Genomic DNA, 17362 nt, shown 5'->3' with positions numbered 1-17362 from the left:
CTGTTTCCTGGATCCATCCATCCCACAAAGCATCAGCTCAGGGGAAACCCTGCACTTAATTGTGCACAGTTCACTTGTTCAGGCTCGGCCTTGGCCACTGGAGCGCCTTGAGGCGGCTGTTGTTGTGATTTGGTGCTATATAAATTGAATCGAATTGAATTGGAGCTTATTGTACCAATGCTTTGGTGGAATTGCAAGCATTATCTTGCAATTCCAAGTAGTCCTGGGTGTATTTTCAGCAGAAGCCTCGTCAGTTTGCACAGAGAGGACGAGGAGTCAGCAGGTCAGAGGAAGGATAGAGAGTCTGGTCGATTAACAAAATAGAGGAACCTGTGCATGTATTCCTGGAATTACTACAATCAAGGACACAGGTATTGAGTAACACTTAACAGTTCTTCTGCTTTACTGAAATAAAAGGAAAAAATTGAATTCTTGGGAAAAAATGAGTAAGTAATTAAAATGAAATTGCATGCTTAAAGTGAAAGTATACAGAAAACCATGTCATATTACTTCTTAAATCAAGTCCCCAACCTCTCCTTAGTGTCTAGAGCACTGATGACCTTATACAGGAAAGTAATAGTGGGGATAGTGTGGGTTGTCCTCTATTAATGGATAAAGTTTTATTTGTCACTTTATTTACCATTCCCTTCTGAGTTATTCCAACAAACGAATAATGAGATAACAAATGAGATATCAAAATGAGAATAAATTAAACAAGCAAATATACTCAGATGTGTCTATTGGCTCTAAAGCATGAGCAAATATCGAGCTTTGATCCCACAGCACCACATAGTCCAGATTCCAAAATTACCGGTTTAATCCACAAATGCTGCAATATTACGTAGAACTAATAAAGTGGCAGCAGTGTGTATAAAGTTGTGGCAATGGTTCAGTTCAGGATTACTGTAAAAAGACTTAACGCCTGAAGACTTCACCTCAGGTCAAACTGTTAAGGTGCCGTAACGTGTAAACATCTTTCCGACCGGTTTCTCTGCATTCCAGCGGTATCACTGTGTAACCTGGTGCCCATTAAAACCCATCCTGTCAGTTAGGTTTTTAACCAGTTAGACACACTCATCACTAAAGCATTTTCAGTTGTTCAGCTGTCAGATATGCTAGGATGAAAATCCAATCAACTGCAATGCAAAATTTGAGGATTCTCAGGAATATCACTGGAGGGCTTTTGGATATTGAGTTGAAACAATATAGCATGACACACAGACTTTTTTTATTGGATCACACTATTTTTAGAAGAGTTTACTCCCCCTCCCCCCCCGTACCTGTTTGTAAAATGATCCCTTAGCTGCAGCTAAGGATAACTTCACCAGAGGGTTTTTTTTTTTTTTTTTTTTTTTGCCTTTTATTTTAAATATTTCCCATCTGACCTCCAACAAAAACACACTGAAAGGGAGAGGAGGAATGAGATGGAAAATTCATGAAGTAGTTTGCTTATGGGTTTTGTGTGGGGAGGCAAGAAATGTTCTTTTTATAACTTTCTAAAACATTTGAGATATCACCATGATATCGTCTTTCGTTTCTCTCTCAGAACTCTTATCGTACTTTGCATAATAAGTAATAATCTTTCTGATAAAATGGACCTTTTAGGCTAATGCGTAATTTTTATATTAAAATGAGCACTTATTTACCTTATACAGGTAAATACAAAATCCAGTCAGTCAGTTCTTTCCCTTTAAGTCAGTGTTCCTTTAACTGGGCCTTCATAAGAACTACAGGTGGATGCTGCTGCTCTGATTAGAGTCAGAGCTCTTCAAAGAACGTCCCCTCTCACTGCCATCGCGAGGATTCGAGTTTTAAAAACTGACTGAAAGAGCACTCTGAAAAGCTCAGACTTCATTTTGCTGACTTAATTATTTGACATTTTAGCATGTTTAATCTGGGCATCTGCCACTGTAATATTATATGAGTGAGAGAAAATAAAAAAGGGCTTAATAGGTCCACTTTAAACGTACATGCTCTAGATTGCATTCAGGATTGCAGTACCTAATTAGTCCTCCTCAGAGGAACAGAAGGCCAGCAGCAGTTCCTCTCTGTTTTTTAAGCCCCCACACCCAGTCTTCTTCACTGTGTTTAAAAAGATCACTGTGAGATCTTTGTAACCCTCTGATAACTGTTTCAATCCCTAATTTGCATCAACCCCGCAGTTAAAAATTTAGCAAAGAGCTCAGAGCTGTGCACATTCATCTTGAGATGCAAGCTGTGTCATTGGACTAAGTTAGTGTGTGCCACTGACCTTTGTTTCTGCTTGCGTCCACAAATTTTTCTGTCAGGTCTGTGCACAAAGTCTCCTTATCAGTGGGTGCTTAAATAAATGAGCTGTATTTCATAGCAGCTGCAGGTACATTACAGGTAATATCACAAAATTAAATTTAGATTAAAAAAAGTACATTTATCACATTAAAAGAATGCACAAAATTTGCAAAAGATCAGCTGAAGCAGAAAAAATACCAAAAACAGTGGGTCAACACATGCATGCATCAGCCAAAAATCAGTTCACATTAATGTGCAGAACATTCAAGGCTCTAGTTCATGCTGGAAGTGTTTCTGTGTATGGCCCATGTTTCTGTCGCTGAAGGCATTCATTATCATGACCTTTTATCCCGCTGGGTCTATGCAGGCGATTCAGGCTTGCACTCCATCGGTTCCTTCCTGTTGCGGTATTAATGAAATATTTTAGCAGTAACAATCGTTTTGCACCCCCATCCTCTCCTTTACACGAGGCCAAAGCTGGTTAGGAGAGATAAGGCTACTGTTTGTGTGTGCATCTCCAAATATACCAGTGTGCAGATTCCCAGGTGTCCTGGCTTCTGGCTTTTCTTATGTAGGAACATTTAGTGCTGTGTCTTTTGTGTTTAATATTTTATGACATTTCAACAAAAACTACTTCCTTTCTTGGTACAATGTGTGTACCCTTACTGAAATGTCTAAATGCTAGGGGGTGACCTTCTTATTAGCCAACTCAATGCAAATTTGCATTTCAGCTTGGCACAGTGGATGTAAACGCATTACCCTGATTAACCTTGCATCTTGTGTGCATATAAAAATAAAACCAAAACTATTCATCTCTCCATCTTTGTTTTTTCATTTTATTCACAAGCATTTTTTTTATGGCACTACAGAACACATACATCATCCTGCCAGGCTGTCCTCCCACTGGTGCTGAAGGGGCACAAAACACTAAAGAAAACAAGGCGAGAATTATGATGGTCTATTGAAGATAAAGTATAACACAGAGATGTGCGCAGTATGAAAAATATCCAATATAAAGCCTTTTCTTTAAATCATTTCTCAAAGAAGCGGTCAAGTTTCAGTTTCCCAGTATACAATTTGTGTATCTTCAAACCCGTCGTACTTATTCTGATCATATTTGTGCATTCCTTTAGTTACATTTTCTTTCCTCTGCATTGTAGGAGTGTTGATGAGCCAAATGTCCCACCCGTGCCAGATGATGCTGCTGGTGAACCCACAGAGTGGGAAAGGACAAGCACTCACGCTGTACAACAACCACATCCAACGAATGCTGAATGAAGCCGGTATTAAACACACTCTGGTTATCACGGGTGAGTCGCAGGCACATATTCTACGCTCATTTTGGTTTGATTTTTAATAGATGTTTATTAAAAAGAACTTCACATGTGCACTTTGAGAGCAGAGCTGCAAACAAACAAAACAAATCAGTCAAGCTTTTTATTCCCAGAGAATTCAATAACTGTAACGAATTCATTCAAGTCTGAAAAAGACTTGAAAATGTAAATTAATATTCACTCTGCTATTTTTGTCGGATTTACCCTCATTTGAAAAACGAGACAGACACTTGATTTGTGCCTGATGGATTGATGAGTATCTGACTTTTAAGATAAATTGGTAATATTTAATGAATCCATCCAAAGAGGAAAAAGTCCTTGAGTAAAATCTCTGTTTGCTCCACAGGACTGAAAGAAATCATCTATTATACATGAATCAAATCATCTTCTGGGATATTTGAATTGCTGGCTCAGTTGACTGAGTGCTTAATAAAATAACGGAATAAAAAGACACTGAATTGGGAACGTTTATGTGGTTAGCTTAAAGATTCACAGTCAGCTGGTGGCTTTCTGCACAGAGTTTACATGTTCTTCCTCCCACAGTTAAAAATGTTGTGTATGAGGATTATTGGCGAGTCTAAATTGGCTGGTGCTTTTTGTTCTTTTTGGTCAGCCGTGGCTTGGATGCCATCTTTGCCCAGATCATTCTTGCTGTTGAATCATGAACTCTGACCTTAACCGAGGCAAGTGAGGCCTGCAGTTTTTAGATGTTGTCCTGGGTTCTTTTGTAACCTCCTGGATAAGTCATTGATGTGGGGATGCAGTCTTAGAGTAATTTTGGAAGGCCAGCCCCCCCGGGAAGGTTCATCACTGTTCAATTTGTGGATAATGGCTCTAACCATGGTTCGCTGGAGTCCCAAAGCCTTAGAAATTGCTTTGTAGACCTTTCCAGACTGATTCCAATGACTTTGTTTCTCAGCTGTTTCTTTGCATGATGTGTTGCTCTTTGAAGTGATTTCTTGAATCTGGCACTAATCAGACCTGAATTTGACTACTGAAAATGAATCAGCTTTCCTAAAAGCTGGGTTAATCACAGTTAATTCCTGATTTAAGAGTGGCAAATACTTTTTCACAGCGCTGTACAGGGGAGTTATCAGGTGTGGGTTTTGATGTTTATGGGCTGATAATCTTATTGTGTATCTTCGGACCACCTTCAGAACTGGTGGGTTTTTTTAAAAAGAAGTTCCATTCTCTTCCCTTGACCCTGTGCCTCTTCTCCAGTCTGTCAGAACCGTTATTCTTTAGCTTAATTTTAGAATAGAATAATCCTTTAATTGTCCCACAAGGGGAAATTTGGTACAGTAAGTGGATCAAGTTACAGGGAGACACAGCTGGTGATTAGGCAGGTAGTGAGCAGCAATGATGTTGGTGTGGCCAGAAAAATCACAGTGACACGCTAAATGTTCATCCTCAGCGCCCTAAAGAAACTGCAGTGAATTGGAGGACTAATTCATGGAGCAAAACATAGTCAGTGTATTTAAAAAAAAAAAATGATAAGCAGATTTGTCTTGGCATCTCTTTTTAGCTGAGATGCTGAATTTATGCTTAGGCCTAGACGTGAGTTTGATCATATTAAAAGAGAAGTGGATGCTTAAAGTTGGTGGTGAAATCACATTGCGAGGGAACATTGCGAGTGGTCATAATAGGATTTCCAGGGAGGAATCTAAAAATAGCAGATGCACTGATATTGGTCCGGAGGAGGGTGAGTCAATGATCTTAAACAGGCCAGGTTTGTAATTTTTATGGATGTATTGTTGTAACTTTTTAATCACACCTCATATTGTAGCAGTGCATGCTTACAAGTCAACCTCCCACTAGCAGGATGAGTCAATGATAACACCAACCAACACACACAGCTCAGCAAAGGCCACACCTCCATTCATGGGTCTGCTTTTCTTTCCCTCTCTCTGTCTCTCTATCTACTGCTGCCCAAATCCTCTTGTTTTCATGCTGCTGCCACCATTATGTTGACCAACTGCCTCTGAACCGTAAGCATGCTGTGCTGTTATGCAATAACTTTGTGTGCACACACTCAAATACACATATGGATAAAGACAGGTCCATCATAAACACACACACATTCACACAAAATCCCCTTTAGCTGTAATGTGCTTTGATATAATCTCACGGGCCCCAATTCTGTCATGTTCACCGTTGACTCTGTAATCTACTCTGGATAGTAATGATCTTATAGTGCGTTATTAGAAACTCATCTAAAACTGTATCATAGCAGACAGATAATTCATCAAACCAGTGGAGTTTTTTTTTCTTTGAGTGTCTGTGTTTGTTCGTGAATCAGTGTCGTGTAGGTTAACAGACAAAAAAAAGTGTTTTTCATCACAGTCGGCGGTGCACCAAGAAAGAAAGGAGGGCAGAGGGAGAGCAAATCACAGTCAGGAAGAAAGAAGAAGAAATCCTCTTACGGTGCCCTGCAGAGAATGTCGAAAAGACAAGTCTTTTTATGATTTCAGAGATGTACTTTTAGACAAGTTAATCCCGGAGAACGAATAAGAATAGATTAATCCTCAAATCTACATCTATCTAACAGCATGGCCACTGACAGGAGAACTTGATTACAACAGCGATGGACAATCTGATCAACTTGTGAAATAAATGTTTCTCTCTAATCTCTCTCAAATAGCCTAGAATTATGTCTCAGTACTAAATATCTCCACCAGGCATGTTCAGAGACCAGAGGTCAGGTGGTTAAAGACAAAACGTCATTAAACAGGGCAAAATAGTGTGTGAGCACGATCCCCAAATAGTACTGTGGGTAGTTTTACAGGTGATTTACAAACATTGTAATGCTTTCCTAACCAAAGTGTAGTCAGTCCAATTTAAAGTGCAAAAAGTAGCACAAGCCTTTTTTCTGCTTTCAAGATCTGCATGATTATCAGTAAAAATGTTGTAAGTGTTAGTAAATCAGTTTGCACGCTTGATTTAAATATTTTTTCCCTTTATGTTGCTCCTTCAGAAAGAGTTTGCAGAAATGCATATGCAACAGGGTCAGTTGCAAGAATCTCTGCGTTCCCCTCTTACGCACTCTCATTATAATAGATGATAGTACCTTTTTTTTCCTTGCCAAAACCCAGTTTTGTTACTAAATCTGCCCCATAGTGTTTTGGTGAAACTCCGTTCCTGTTGTAGTATCTGTACACTGGCATTCAGTTTTTTGTGTACTTTGTGAACCTTTTATGATTTTTTTTCAGCAGGTGAATGTAAAATCAGTGTTTTCAAACTCTGAACATACTGAATTTTGCACACTCAAGGTGGAACATCACAGTGAACGAGCAGTGACCGAAACTCATTTTTGAGTTACTTTAACTTTAAGTTCAAAGTTCAAAGTAAGGGCGGACGATATGGCCTCAATATTAGATCGTAATATCCCTTAAAGCCATCCTTTACGAACATGTAACCACGTCAGTAATAAGGACTTACTGCTTGCCTTTCCTCTCATATGGAACGCAACTATTGACGCTCAGTTGAGTCATTTATTTACATTAGGTCCACACCTTACCTGTGCCTGACGTGTGATTCTTGCTCATTCCTGGGTGTGTCTCTTTGTTTGTCTGACATTTTTACATTTTTACATTATTCATATATTTATCCCTCTTTGCGATATGATATGGCACAGTCCTAGTTCAAAGATCACTGGAATATAATAACTGCTAATCTGCTGTTTCTTTTTGTTTGTTTTTTTTAAAAGAAAGAAAGAAAAACAGAAAAAGAGAGTTAACTAAGGTGCAGCGTCCTGAGTTAAAAAGCTGAAACCAAAACAAAAGTGCCAAAAACTGCAGCTCCTCTTGTGGCAACTTGAGGCTGGTTTCAAAAGAGAGTCAATCACCACAGATTCCCATGTTAAAATATCCCACTCTGCTGCATTAAAAAACATGATGACAGCCGGGTGCAAAATACTGTACTGGCCTCTGGACTCTGCTAAGCCTCATCCACTAGTTCCAGTCATTACATTAGAGCTCCTTCACTACCTGTGACTATTTTGTATTATTATGTTTTCCTGTCATTTAAGAAGGAATTAAAAAGCGGTCAGTTTAAGTTGTTTATACCCATGTGTTAGCTCATTGCCTGTGAAAAATGTGCTTTATAATGTGTTTTCTGGCAACAGCATGTTTGTCTGCTCCTGTGTGTTAGTGGCATCTGTATGAAGCATACGGCTGGAAGCGTTTGTGGATGCTCTTGTAAGCGTATATTAACAAAAGTGGACAGAGTCATTATTGAATCTTGCTGTGTGGCAGCTGCGGGCACTGCCAGGGGTGGAGGATGGATGAAGGATGACTGCACTGCTGTGGGGGTCCAGTGTAGAGGAGAGAGTGTGTTGTTCTGTCTGTGGTTGTGTTCTTGTTAGTGCACATGTGAAGAAGGCCTGCTGATTCCTCACAGGCACTCTGAGATGACTGTCAGACAGTATTAATTAAACAATGTCATGCTTTTCTGCTCCGGCTCATAAACTCAATACAGATTACAAATATTTACCAGAAGAGATGGCTATTCCCTGAAACTGCTCTGTTGCTTTTTCTGTCTTCCTTGTTCAGTCTTTTGTTCTTTCATTTATGACAGCACTCGTCATGCTCTTTTGAAATCTGCTGTACATCTCGGAGCTCTTATTCTCTGTTGTGACCCATGTGAGGATGTTAAAACATTTATTGCATGAACACCAGAAGAAAGAGCAACGAGAGAGCAGGAATTTTCCTAGATCTCACAAAATGTTGAAAGGAAACAGTTTAAAAATCTATCACAGCCTCCTGTTAAGCAGGAATTCAGGAAATCACACTGGAGCTGTGCAATAAAGCCGCACAAAGCGAGTGACATTTTGACAGCTGCTGTAGACAAGTAAAAGGCTCAAAATAGTAAGGAGACATTGATCTCAAATGCCAGAAATCCTGGGAGATAACACAGCATACCCGGGTACAAAATTGGCTGGGCAGTGATGCTTAAAGGGGAGTGCTGCCAATTTTACACATGAAGATACATATTACAGTGTTTGACAGTCCATATTTTGTGGCGACTCTCAGGAGGGACCAGAAATGAACCCTCTAAAGCCTGAACGATGAAATAACTGGCAGAAAAGTAGTTTGTCTGACAAATTTAAAAATATTCATGTGCTTTTCTTTTCTACTTTTTTTTTTTTTTTTTTTTTTTTTTTTTTTGGTCTTAAAAATGTCTTGTGCAATTTATTTAGGTTTTTACTGCTTTACTCATGTTTCCTAAACCACAACCAATCTAATATTATCAGACTGTTAATCTGGAATACTGAAATACTCTGAAAATCAGTTAAGAAAACATTTCTCACCGATCGATTCTTTTTTTAAATTGTATTTGTTATTTTGCTGTAAATAAGCAGAAAAGATGAAACTCTACAGTCTATGTATATCCTCTATACTCTAGCGTTCACGGAGGCACTCATTTTTAGGCTTTGAGAGCTGCGTAGCCAGTGTAGATAACAATTGTGGGAATACTTGTTTGATATGGAGGTTTCCACTTAACCACGACATAGTTTGTGTTAAGCTGCAACTAACTTGTAAAGTTGGTCCACAGCTTTACTGTCACTGAGTTGAGGTACGTTTTCCTCGGACACACGGAGAAGAGGGCGGTGGTGTTTAAACTCCTGTTGGCTGATCTTGCTTGAGGCCGAACTGAGGGCGGGAAATGTCTGTCAGTCCATCTGTGTCTCCATGGATCTGCGATGAGATGTTTTTCTGTTACTGTTACTACAACCTCAGAAGTGCTGGGTCAGTGGAGTGAAAGCCAAGAATTAAAGTGTGTGTGTGTGTGTGTGGAGGGGGGGGGGGGGGGGGGGGGGGGATGTAGTTTTTACAATTGTGTGTGTACAAACTTTGGGTGACTTCACCGTCAGGCTGCTCCCGGCAGCTGAGAAAGCTGTCGCAATGTTTAGTGTTTCCTGCTACACACACACACACACGTTCGGTATGTTGTGCTGTTTAACTGTCATCACCTGCTGTCATGTTGCTGGAGGAGTGCAGCTGCTTAAAGACTGCTGCGGGCAGGAAACGTAAAAAGCAAGGTGGAGGTTCATTAAGCTGCCTTTAGCTGGAAGATTAAGGTCGACAGGAGGACGAGGCTTTCTGTTACCTTACATGCACTTAAACCATCACAACAGAGGAATTTGATATGTGGAGAACTGTAATGTCATTTGTGAGGCTGTCATCTCAAGAAGAATGGCATTTAAGGAAGTGCAACCAAACAGGATTTGTTTATTTTCAAGTGACACGGTGCTCTTGCAGCTGTTCAAGCCCTTGCAGGAGCTGATGCTTCAGTGCCACAGATGGACCGGTCAGTCAGCTGGTGGCAGGATTTTACTGTAAGCCAGTAGGCTGAGATTGATGATAAAGTCTTTATAAAAGTAAGTCTTACCACTTCTCAGCCATTATAGTAATGCCTGCCCATTTGTAAATGAATGTGGAGTCTCTCAACTCTAATTTTAATATTCAAAGGGACCTAAAAACTGCATATATCATATCACTGACCATCTGGTTTTAAAAAACAATTGAAAAGTTTGTGGTTTGGTGACAGCATGGAGTGAAAAGAAAATTACACAGGATGTTGACTTTTACAACAATGTTTTCTGTGAAACAGCATGTATTTTATTATGGGCTGGAATCTGTCTTCATCGTGATCCTCTCACAGTGGCCTGTAATCTTCTGTTGTAGCCATCTGCTGCCCTCGTTTTCACAGCTCTGCCAATCTGTGCCAATCAGTTCCAGAGTCAGTCAAATGTTGCTCAACATGAAATTGCAGTCAGTACATTGCTGTTAAATACCTGTTCAAAGCTAGAAACATAAAAGTTCAACAGTACTTGATTTTGTCTCCTCTCCACTGCAGCAACTACTATAAAAACCATAACAAGCTGTTCCACCATCCCCTAATGGTTTGACCGATGTGAGGAGTTATCCTTCAGCCACACCGCAGTGTTGCTGCTCTGCAGCTTTGTTGCTGATTGGAGGCCTTTTAAACCTTTTCAGTGTTCAGACTCTGCGCAAATAACTAAATGTGATGTGACTGGACTGATGAGGAGGAATTGATTCCTTCATTCTGTGGGTTTCAGGGAAGAGGAAGTAGAAAGAAAGGAAGAAAAAAATAGATCCGTCACTAGAGAGAAGTGCATGTGTGTCTGTATGCTGGGTTAATTAATGCATGGAATCTGCATGTATCTTTGCATTAAAATCAGAACTTTAGGCATTTTTACAGAAGTAACTTCATATATATTTCCTATTTCTTCATATTTCACGTTCCGCTATTTATGGTATGTAATGATCGGTTCTCAGAGCTGTGGAAATGTAGTCTGGTCCGAAAAGACACCAAGACCAAACTGGCTCACAATGGCACTGGAGGCGTATTAGTGTATTAGCATAACTAACAGGCTGCTGAATGAAAGCAGTGTCTGGTTTCTGTGTTCCTATTTAAAAAAAAAACAAAAAAACAAACCCATCTTCAACAAAGCAGTGCGTGGTGGTATTAAAAAAAAAAGTTCTTAATAGCTTCTTAATAGCTTTTGTAAGTATGAAATATAAGCACCATGTTGAATATGTAATACTAAATGTCTAAATACTTGATACTTTTAGTGGGGATACAGTGAGAAATCCAGTGATTCCATTATTTCAACAACCTAAAGTCCAACATTACTGAAATGCTTCATCATTACCTTGATTTTTTTTTCCTTATCTAATCAAATGAGAGAATGATTGCTGCTTTGTAAAGAAAAATAAGAAATATGAAATACAGAAACACAAACCAGTGGTGCTGCTGTGTGTGTGAGTGTGTGTTTTACGCCTCAGAGCACTTCTTCTGCCCTTTAACCTTGAAACTGTTGAGAAGGAGACTCTGACAGTGAAAGAGAGATACAAAGGATTCCTACAAGAGCAGACAAACGCGAATGGAATATTCAAAAACCTGATTAAGAAAACTCACGAGGCTTGTGCAATTAAATGTTCAGATGTGACACGCGTGTGTAGGGCTGTTCGATATAACAATATATATCGGATGACGATATAAAAACGTCTATCGTTTCATTTTACGCTATCGTTTGTTTCGTGGTGTCACAAAATAAACTGTTTACGGCAATATTTTTTCATTGTTTTGATGGTCACTGTAGTGGCTATATTAATTTCTTAAAGTTCTCTCTTTCTCTTATATTTTATATAACCACATACAGACGGACAAGCGCCTGTTTTTATGCGTTGTCGTTAGCAACAACATAGCGTGTCCGCTTGTTTATGTTCCACATAAACCTTTCACAATAAAGCTCAAGATCCTGTTGAGACTTTTCAAAATAAACTGAATCACGTGAAAGAGCAGATTATTTACGGATGAGAAGTAAAAAAGACCCGCCAGGTGCTAAAAAAATAAACCTTAGACTAAAACGTTAGAACAAGCTGTTCCCCGCAGCACGCCGTGTAATAAATACTCACAAAGAAAACGGCGGCCGTTACAACTTATGTCTAAAAATGTATCGTTTCATGCATCGGTTAAAACACTCAACTCCAGCTACATGACGCGCAGCTGGAAACCGTTCCCGCAAGTCCAGCTGCCCGAGATTCACAGAATTTACAGAAAATGTTACATTTTTGTGATTTATATCGTTATCGGACGATAGAATTCTTATATCGGGATATGAGATTTTGGTCATATAGCACAGGCCTACGCGTGTGACAGCCTTACAAACACAAAACCTTCTAAATACTCGTGGTTTTAATGTTGTGGTTTGTTGGTATGTCCACAATAATTAGTTTTTGGGGGGATTTGTCACCTTTTTTCTGAACTTTTGTACACATGTTACATTTATACCTGCTTTGTACCCATCTGGATTTTTTTCCCCCTCATTTTAAAGTCTAAGCTTTAATCATGAACACCAAAAAGTAGAAAAGTTTACTCCTGTACCATCCAAGCAGCTGGCCCATTAGCGACAGACTCACATCAGATTATTCATTCTCGGAGTAATTTGACAGAGTGCTCCTGAGTAATTTAGCTCTCTCAATCTAATTGGCGGTGTGACAGGCGCTTCATTTAAGACCATATATCAACTTTCCCTCCCACGGTGATACTTTAATTTGGAAACTGAAGGGAAGGGGAGGAAGACTAAAACTACAGGAGGAGCAGGGATCTACTCAGACTGCCTCAGGTGTTCGTGTTTGTGTCATGTTGCTGTCTTTTGGCCGTGCTCGCCCAGCTATGCTATTCAGCTGTAACACAAGTAGCTACACCTCTATGAGGAGGAATGAAGCTGACATTTTGAGAATGTGTCCTTCTTTTCAGATTTCTCTTCCAGGAAAGACAAACCTGCATGAGTCAACATACTTTACATATTTTCTCTGTTTGTCTTGCAGAGCGGCAGAATCACGCTCGGGAGATGGTGAAAGAGGCTGACCTGTCGCAGTGGGACGCTTTAGTCATCATGTCAGGAGACGGACTTCTGTATGAGGTAAAGACACACACGTGCACTATGTTCATAACCAAAAACACAACCTTAATCTCAAAACCAATCCAGCTGGAATATATGAACTCAGCTGTTTATTTATTCAAATATACTTTTTATAAACTGTATGTATGCCGATCAAGTATGTTTCATTTGGCCAGATTCTATTAACAATAATATTTTACATTGTTTTATATTTACATAAAAGCAAATTACGTGAAATCAGCATTTTTGGGCATAAATGTTTTGATTGTATGGTCATTTTTTTAAAGACATGGGTAATTTCTGACATTTATTAGACAAATAACTAAAAATGTAGCCTGCCAATCAAAAAAGAGCTGGACAGTAGAAACAGCAGTCAGCTACTCAACCCACCAAATTCACCTCACAGTCATCCATCACACAGACAGTGTTAGGTTAAATGTACATAGACTCTGCCTGGGTTATTTCGGTCTAAAATGGTTAAAATTGCATTCCTAAAAGGTAAAATGAGTGAGTACAATGGCGTAAACACAATAGTTTTCTATTCTCTCTGTGAGCACATGAATATTAGCACTCCACAGTACTACAAAAGTTTGTGCTACCAGGCTGGATGCTGACTGTCGGAGCCTGACCAATACCGGACTTTTGGAGCTGATGACAACGACATGTTAGAGTTGAAGTGGGAAAAATCACAAGTTATTGTTTCTCCCCACCACAGTATTTCATACAATACTTGCTACATAGAATATATACATATGTACAATGCTAGAAATTTCAGCAACACAGTGTAGCAGTGGTTAGCGTTGTCAGCCCACACAGAGGTTTCCTAGTTTGAACATTTCAGCCAGCAGGAGCTTTTCTGTGTTTTTCTCCCCTGCCTGCATGGATTTTGTTCAGAACTTTGGCTTCTTCCCACGGTCCAAAGACATGCGTATTCGGTTGATTGGTGATTAATTTATGTTAACCCTGTGACAAACTGGCATCATGTCTCAGGTGTACCCTTCCTTTTCTCCTATGACAACTGGGATAGGCTCTAGGCCCCCACGACCATGAAATGGACAAGCAGTTAAAGTGTACAGATGGATTGGTGGTTGGAAACCTGCTGTGCAGATGCCATTTGACTCTGCTACTCTGCTGCATGCACTGCAGGTGTTTCTAAGAGTATCATAAACTGTTGATATGATGGCAATATTTACAACCTGCATTACTATACTTTCAGCAAAACATACATTGTAAATGCAAGTAAACTATGGACAAAATTGGGCCACACTTTCTCTTGATATCTGAATGTAGCTGCTTTCATCAAACACCTTGTGAAAAGAATCATTCTAAAGAGCTCACTGAAGTAAAGCATGTGACTGTAACAGGATACCACTGCTGTAGCAAGTCAGTTTATGAAATTTCTTCCCTCCTAAATATTCTATGATCAGCTCTAAGTGCTATTATTGCAAAGTGGAAGCGTGTGGGGACCACAGAACCTCAGCCTTACAGTTCCAAACCTCCTCTTGCATTAACATCAGCGCAAAAACTTAATTGCATGGCTTTCCACGGTCACCAGCTCCTGCTGGTTTGATGTGCAGGTGGCCCCGTACTTTGGTCCATACAGTGTATATCTGTCACTGTCTAGCTGACACAGTAAATTTTTCAGGCCACCTTACTGAGGCTGTATTTTCTGTGTGCGTCAGGTGATAAATGGTCTGCTAGAGAGGCCAGATTGGGAGGAGGCCATCCGGACACCACTGGGTATCCTTCCTGGTGGATCAGGCAACGCCTTGGCTGCATCCATACATCATTACTCTGGGTGAGGCACGCACACACACACGCGCACAAATCAGTCATCAGTACTCTGTAGAAACCTCAAAACCTTGAACCTTTTTTTTTTTTTCCCCCAGTTTTGGACTGTTGGATAGATAAAATAAAACTTAATAAGACATCATCTTAAAAATAAAGATGTTTTGTTTTTGCAATTTTAAAATTACGCTAATAATCAATGAGCAGATTAATTGGTAGTAAAAATGATTAGTTTCTCATGATGAACTTCTGGTGTAGCGCTCCACCGAAACCAGTCCAGCCAGTCTGTGAACATACCAGCCTGAGCCACAGCATTACACGAGCAACATGCATATACCTGTGGTTAAGTGATTTAAATCACATGCAGTGTGTAGTTTCAACCAAACAGTAGCTGTCATTAGTAATTACTTTCTTAGCAAGTGATTGTAGCAGGAGGAGGTCTGTCTATTTTTATTCTCACGTAAGAACAAAGATCTGCAGACAAGGACTCTGAATCGTGGCTCTGATCCCTTTAAGTATGGTTCAGTGGGGCCTGTCGAACCTTCTGCTTCTCATCAGTCATATAACAGCAGCTTTTTCTGTAAAATGTTGTGGACATGTTACAGAAATCAATAGGATGTATTTATTTGCAGCGTTGCTGTAGATACAGCATCTTTTGCACGGCTGAACCTCAGACACACATGGTCCTGACTCCTTTTGGTGTTTTTCGTTGTAAAATGCACTCCTCTCATCTGAATTAATTATTCATGACTCATTCAAATGGGTTATTGTTTGGAGATCATTCAGCCTGAACACAGAACAGAAAGAAGAAGTCAGAGGGACAGAAGATAAAGGAACTCGTTTACTCTATACATGCAGTGACATTTATTATAACACAAATACATACAAGCAGATTACTCACGTATCACACACTATCTCTGCAGTGACACAGTTAGGTCTGTAGTTAGTGGGAAACTCAAACACTCAGAACACAGTTGATGGGAGGAGTTTAAAAATCAGTTAACCACATATCACCTAATAATAAAGCAGATATCAGCATATGTATCAGACCACGTTTATCTGTAAATGTTCATGTAGCATAAACTGTTACTAACTACCATTCAGTCTAAAAAGAAAAAGACCAGTGGCGTTGTTTATGAAGTACAGTGTCATCGGTTTGAGTCTGAAACCTGCAGTACATCAGGGGTCAAGGACATCGTAATGATCCCTGAGAGCTACAATCAGCAGAAGTCACTCAACCATCAACCAAACAGTTAAATACAATAAATATAACATCATAACACAGAAACATCTGGAATAAAATATTAACATTAAAAGCTGTTATTTAAAAGGTCAGTGGCAGCAGATGTTGTTTTCCTTTTTTTAAATTATCTGTGCAATAATAATAATAATAATAACAATAATAATAATAATAATAATGATAATGATAATGATGATAATAATAATGATAAGAAGAAGAAGCATACCTTGTTTTTGTTGTATTTTTTTCCAGTTTGCAGTAAATCCTGAACCATTTATTGGTTACATGACATAATTTACTCATTGCCTTCATATGCTGGGCCAGTGACTCCTAAATCATCTTCTTGATGTCAGGACTCTTTATGCACTCATATTTCCTTGTAATTACCAGAAGCATAAAACAGGACTGTCACTCTTAGCAGGGCACGATGCCAAATCATCACTTTGTGCGGCCGTTTCTGTTGCATCTTAACATGATGCTGCAGTCACATTAGAGAAAACCATGGATGGACACTGGGGCACGTCCAAATTATTGCAGTCGTATGCAGTGAACACAACAATCTTGACAACAATCTTTTAAATGGTCAAGTCAAAGAAAGAACCAGGTATGGGCGACTTGCAGTCAGTTGCCATCTTCAAAGCAACTGGATTTGAAGATTTGAAACATGATTAACAAACACAGCCTTGATTTTATGTAGGAATATAACAAGAGTGCAACCAGTTGCAAACCAGTCGAGGCCCCAATTGCAAAGAGATGTTTTACAGACAAGTTGCACAAATCAACACAGACTGATTGATTGATTGCAACATGTTGCCCTAAGGGTGTTGCTGGTTAAGTTGACCAGTTGGTCACTGTAGCTACTTGCAGTTGGTTTCCAACAGCCATTGCCTACAATTGTTTCTTGGTTAAGGACTTGCATCTCTGTTTAAGTGGCTCGTGTCAGGTGTTCTCAGTTCTTCTTACTGGTATTTATTTCCACTAATAGGCAGCTCATGCCACTGGAGAGTGTAAGTGCCTAAATCATCCCTTCGTTTGGTACCAAAACATGTGACACGCAGTTAATTTTCTTACAGGTGGTTGGTTTGTTTCATAAAGATGTGGCTTCTTGGTCTATTTCTATACAAATTTGCATCCCTCTATGTAAACAGCTTATGAACTGTGGCTTCTATTTGTGTGTTTAGATATTCTGCTCTTTATACTCTAAAGTCACCATGTGGGAAATGGGGGGAAAAAAAGCTTGTTTAAGTGCTTTGAGGCGCTTCCTTTTCAAGCTGCTTCTTTTTTGTAGGTCACATGAGC

The 17362-nt window shown here is 39.5% G+C and overlaps 1 protein-coding gene across 1 annotated transcript in view; it reads left to right on the top strand.

Annotated features, from left to right (window-relative positions):
• Window positions 1–17362, top strand: part of LOC146516655 (sphingosine kinase 1-like) — a 41674-nt gene that overhangs the window by 16533 nt on the left and 7779 nt on the right. The window contains exons 2-4 of the mRNA XM_085163831.1: window positions 3429–3578; window positions 12962–13056; window positions 14718–14833. Of these exons, the coding sequence (XP_085019957.1) occupies window positions 3429–3578; window positions 12962–13056; window positions 14718–14833 (361 nt within the window). The remainder of the gene's footprint in view (window positions 1–3428; window positions 3579–12961; window positions 13057–14717; window positions 14834–17362) is intronic.

Source organism: Neolamprologus multifasciatus, chromosome 6 (assembly GCF_963576455.1).
Source record: "Neolamprologus multifasciatus chromosome 6, fNeoMul1.2, whole genome shotgun sequence".
NCBI classification, from domain to species: Eukaryota; Metazoa; Chordata; class Actinopteri; order Cichliformes; family Cichlidae; genus Neolamprologus; species Neolamprologus multifasciatus.
This window is presented reverse-complemented; position numbering and strand designations above follow the sequence as displayed.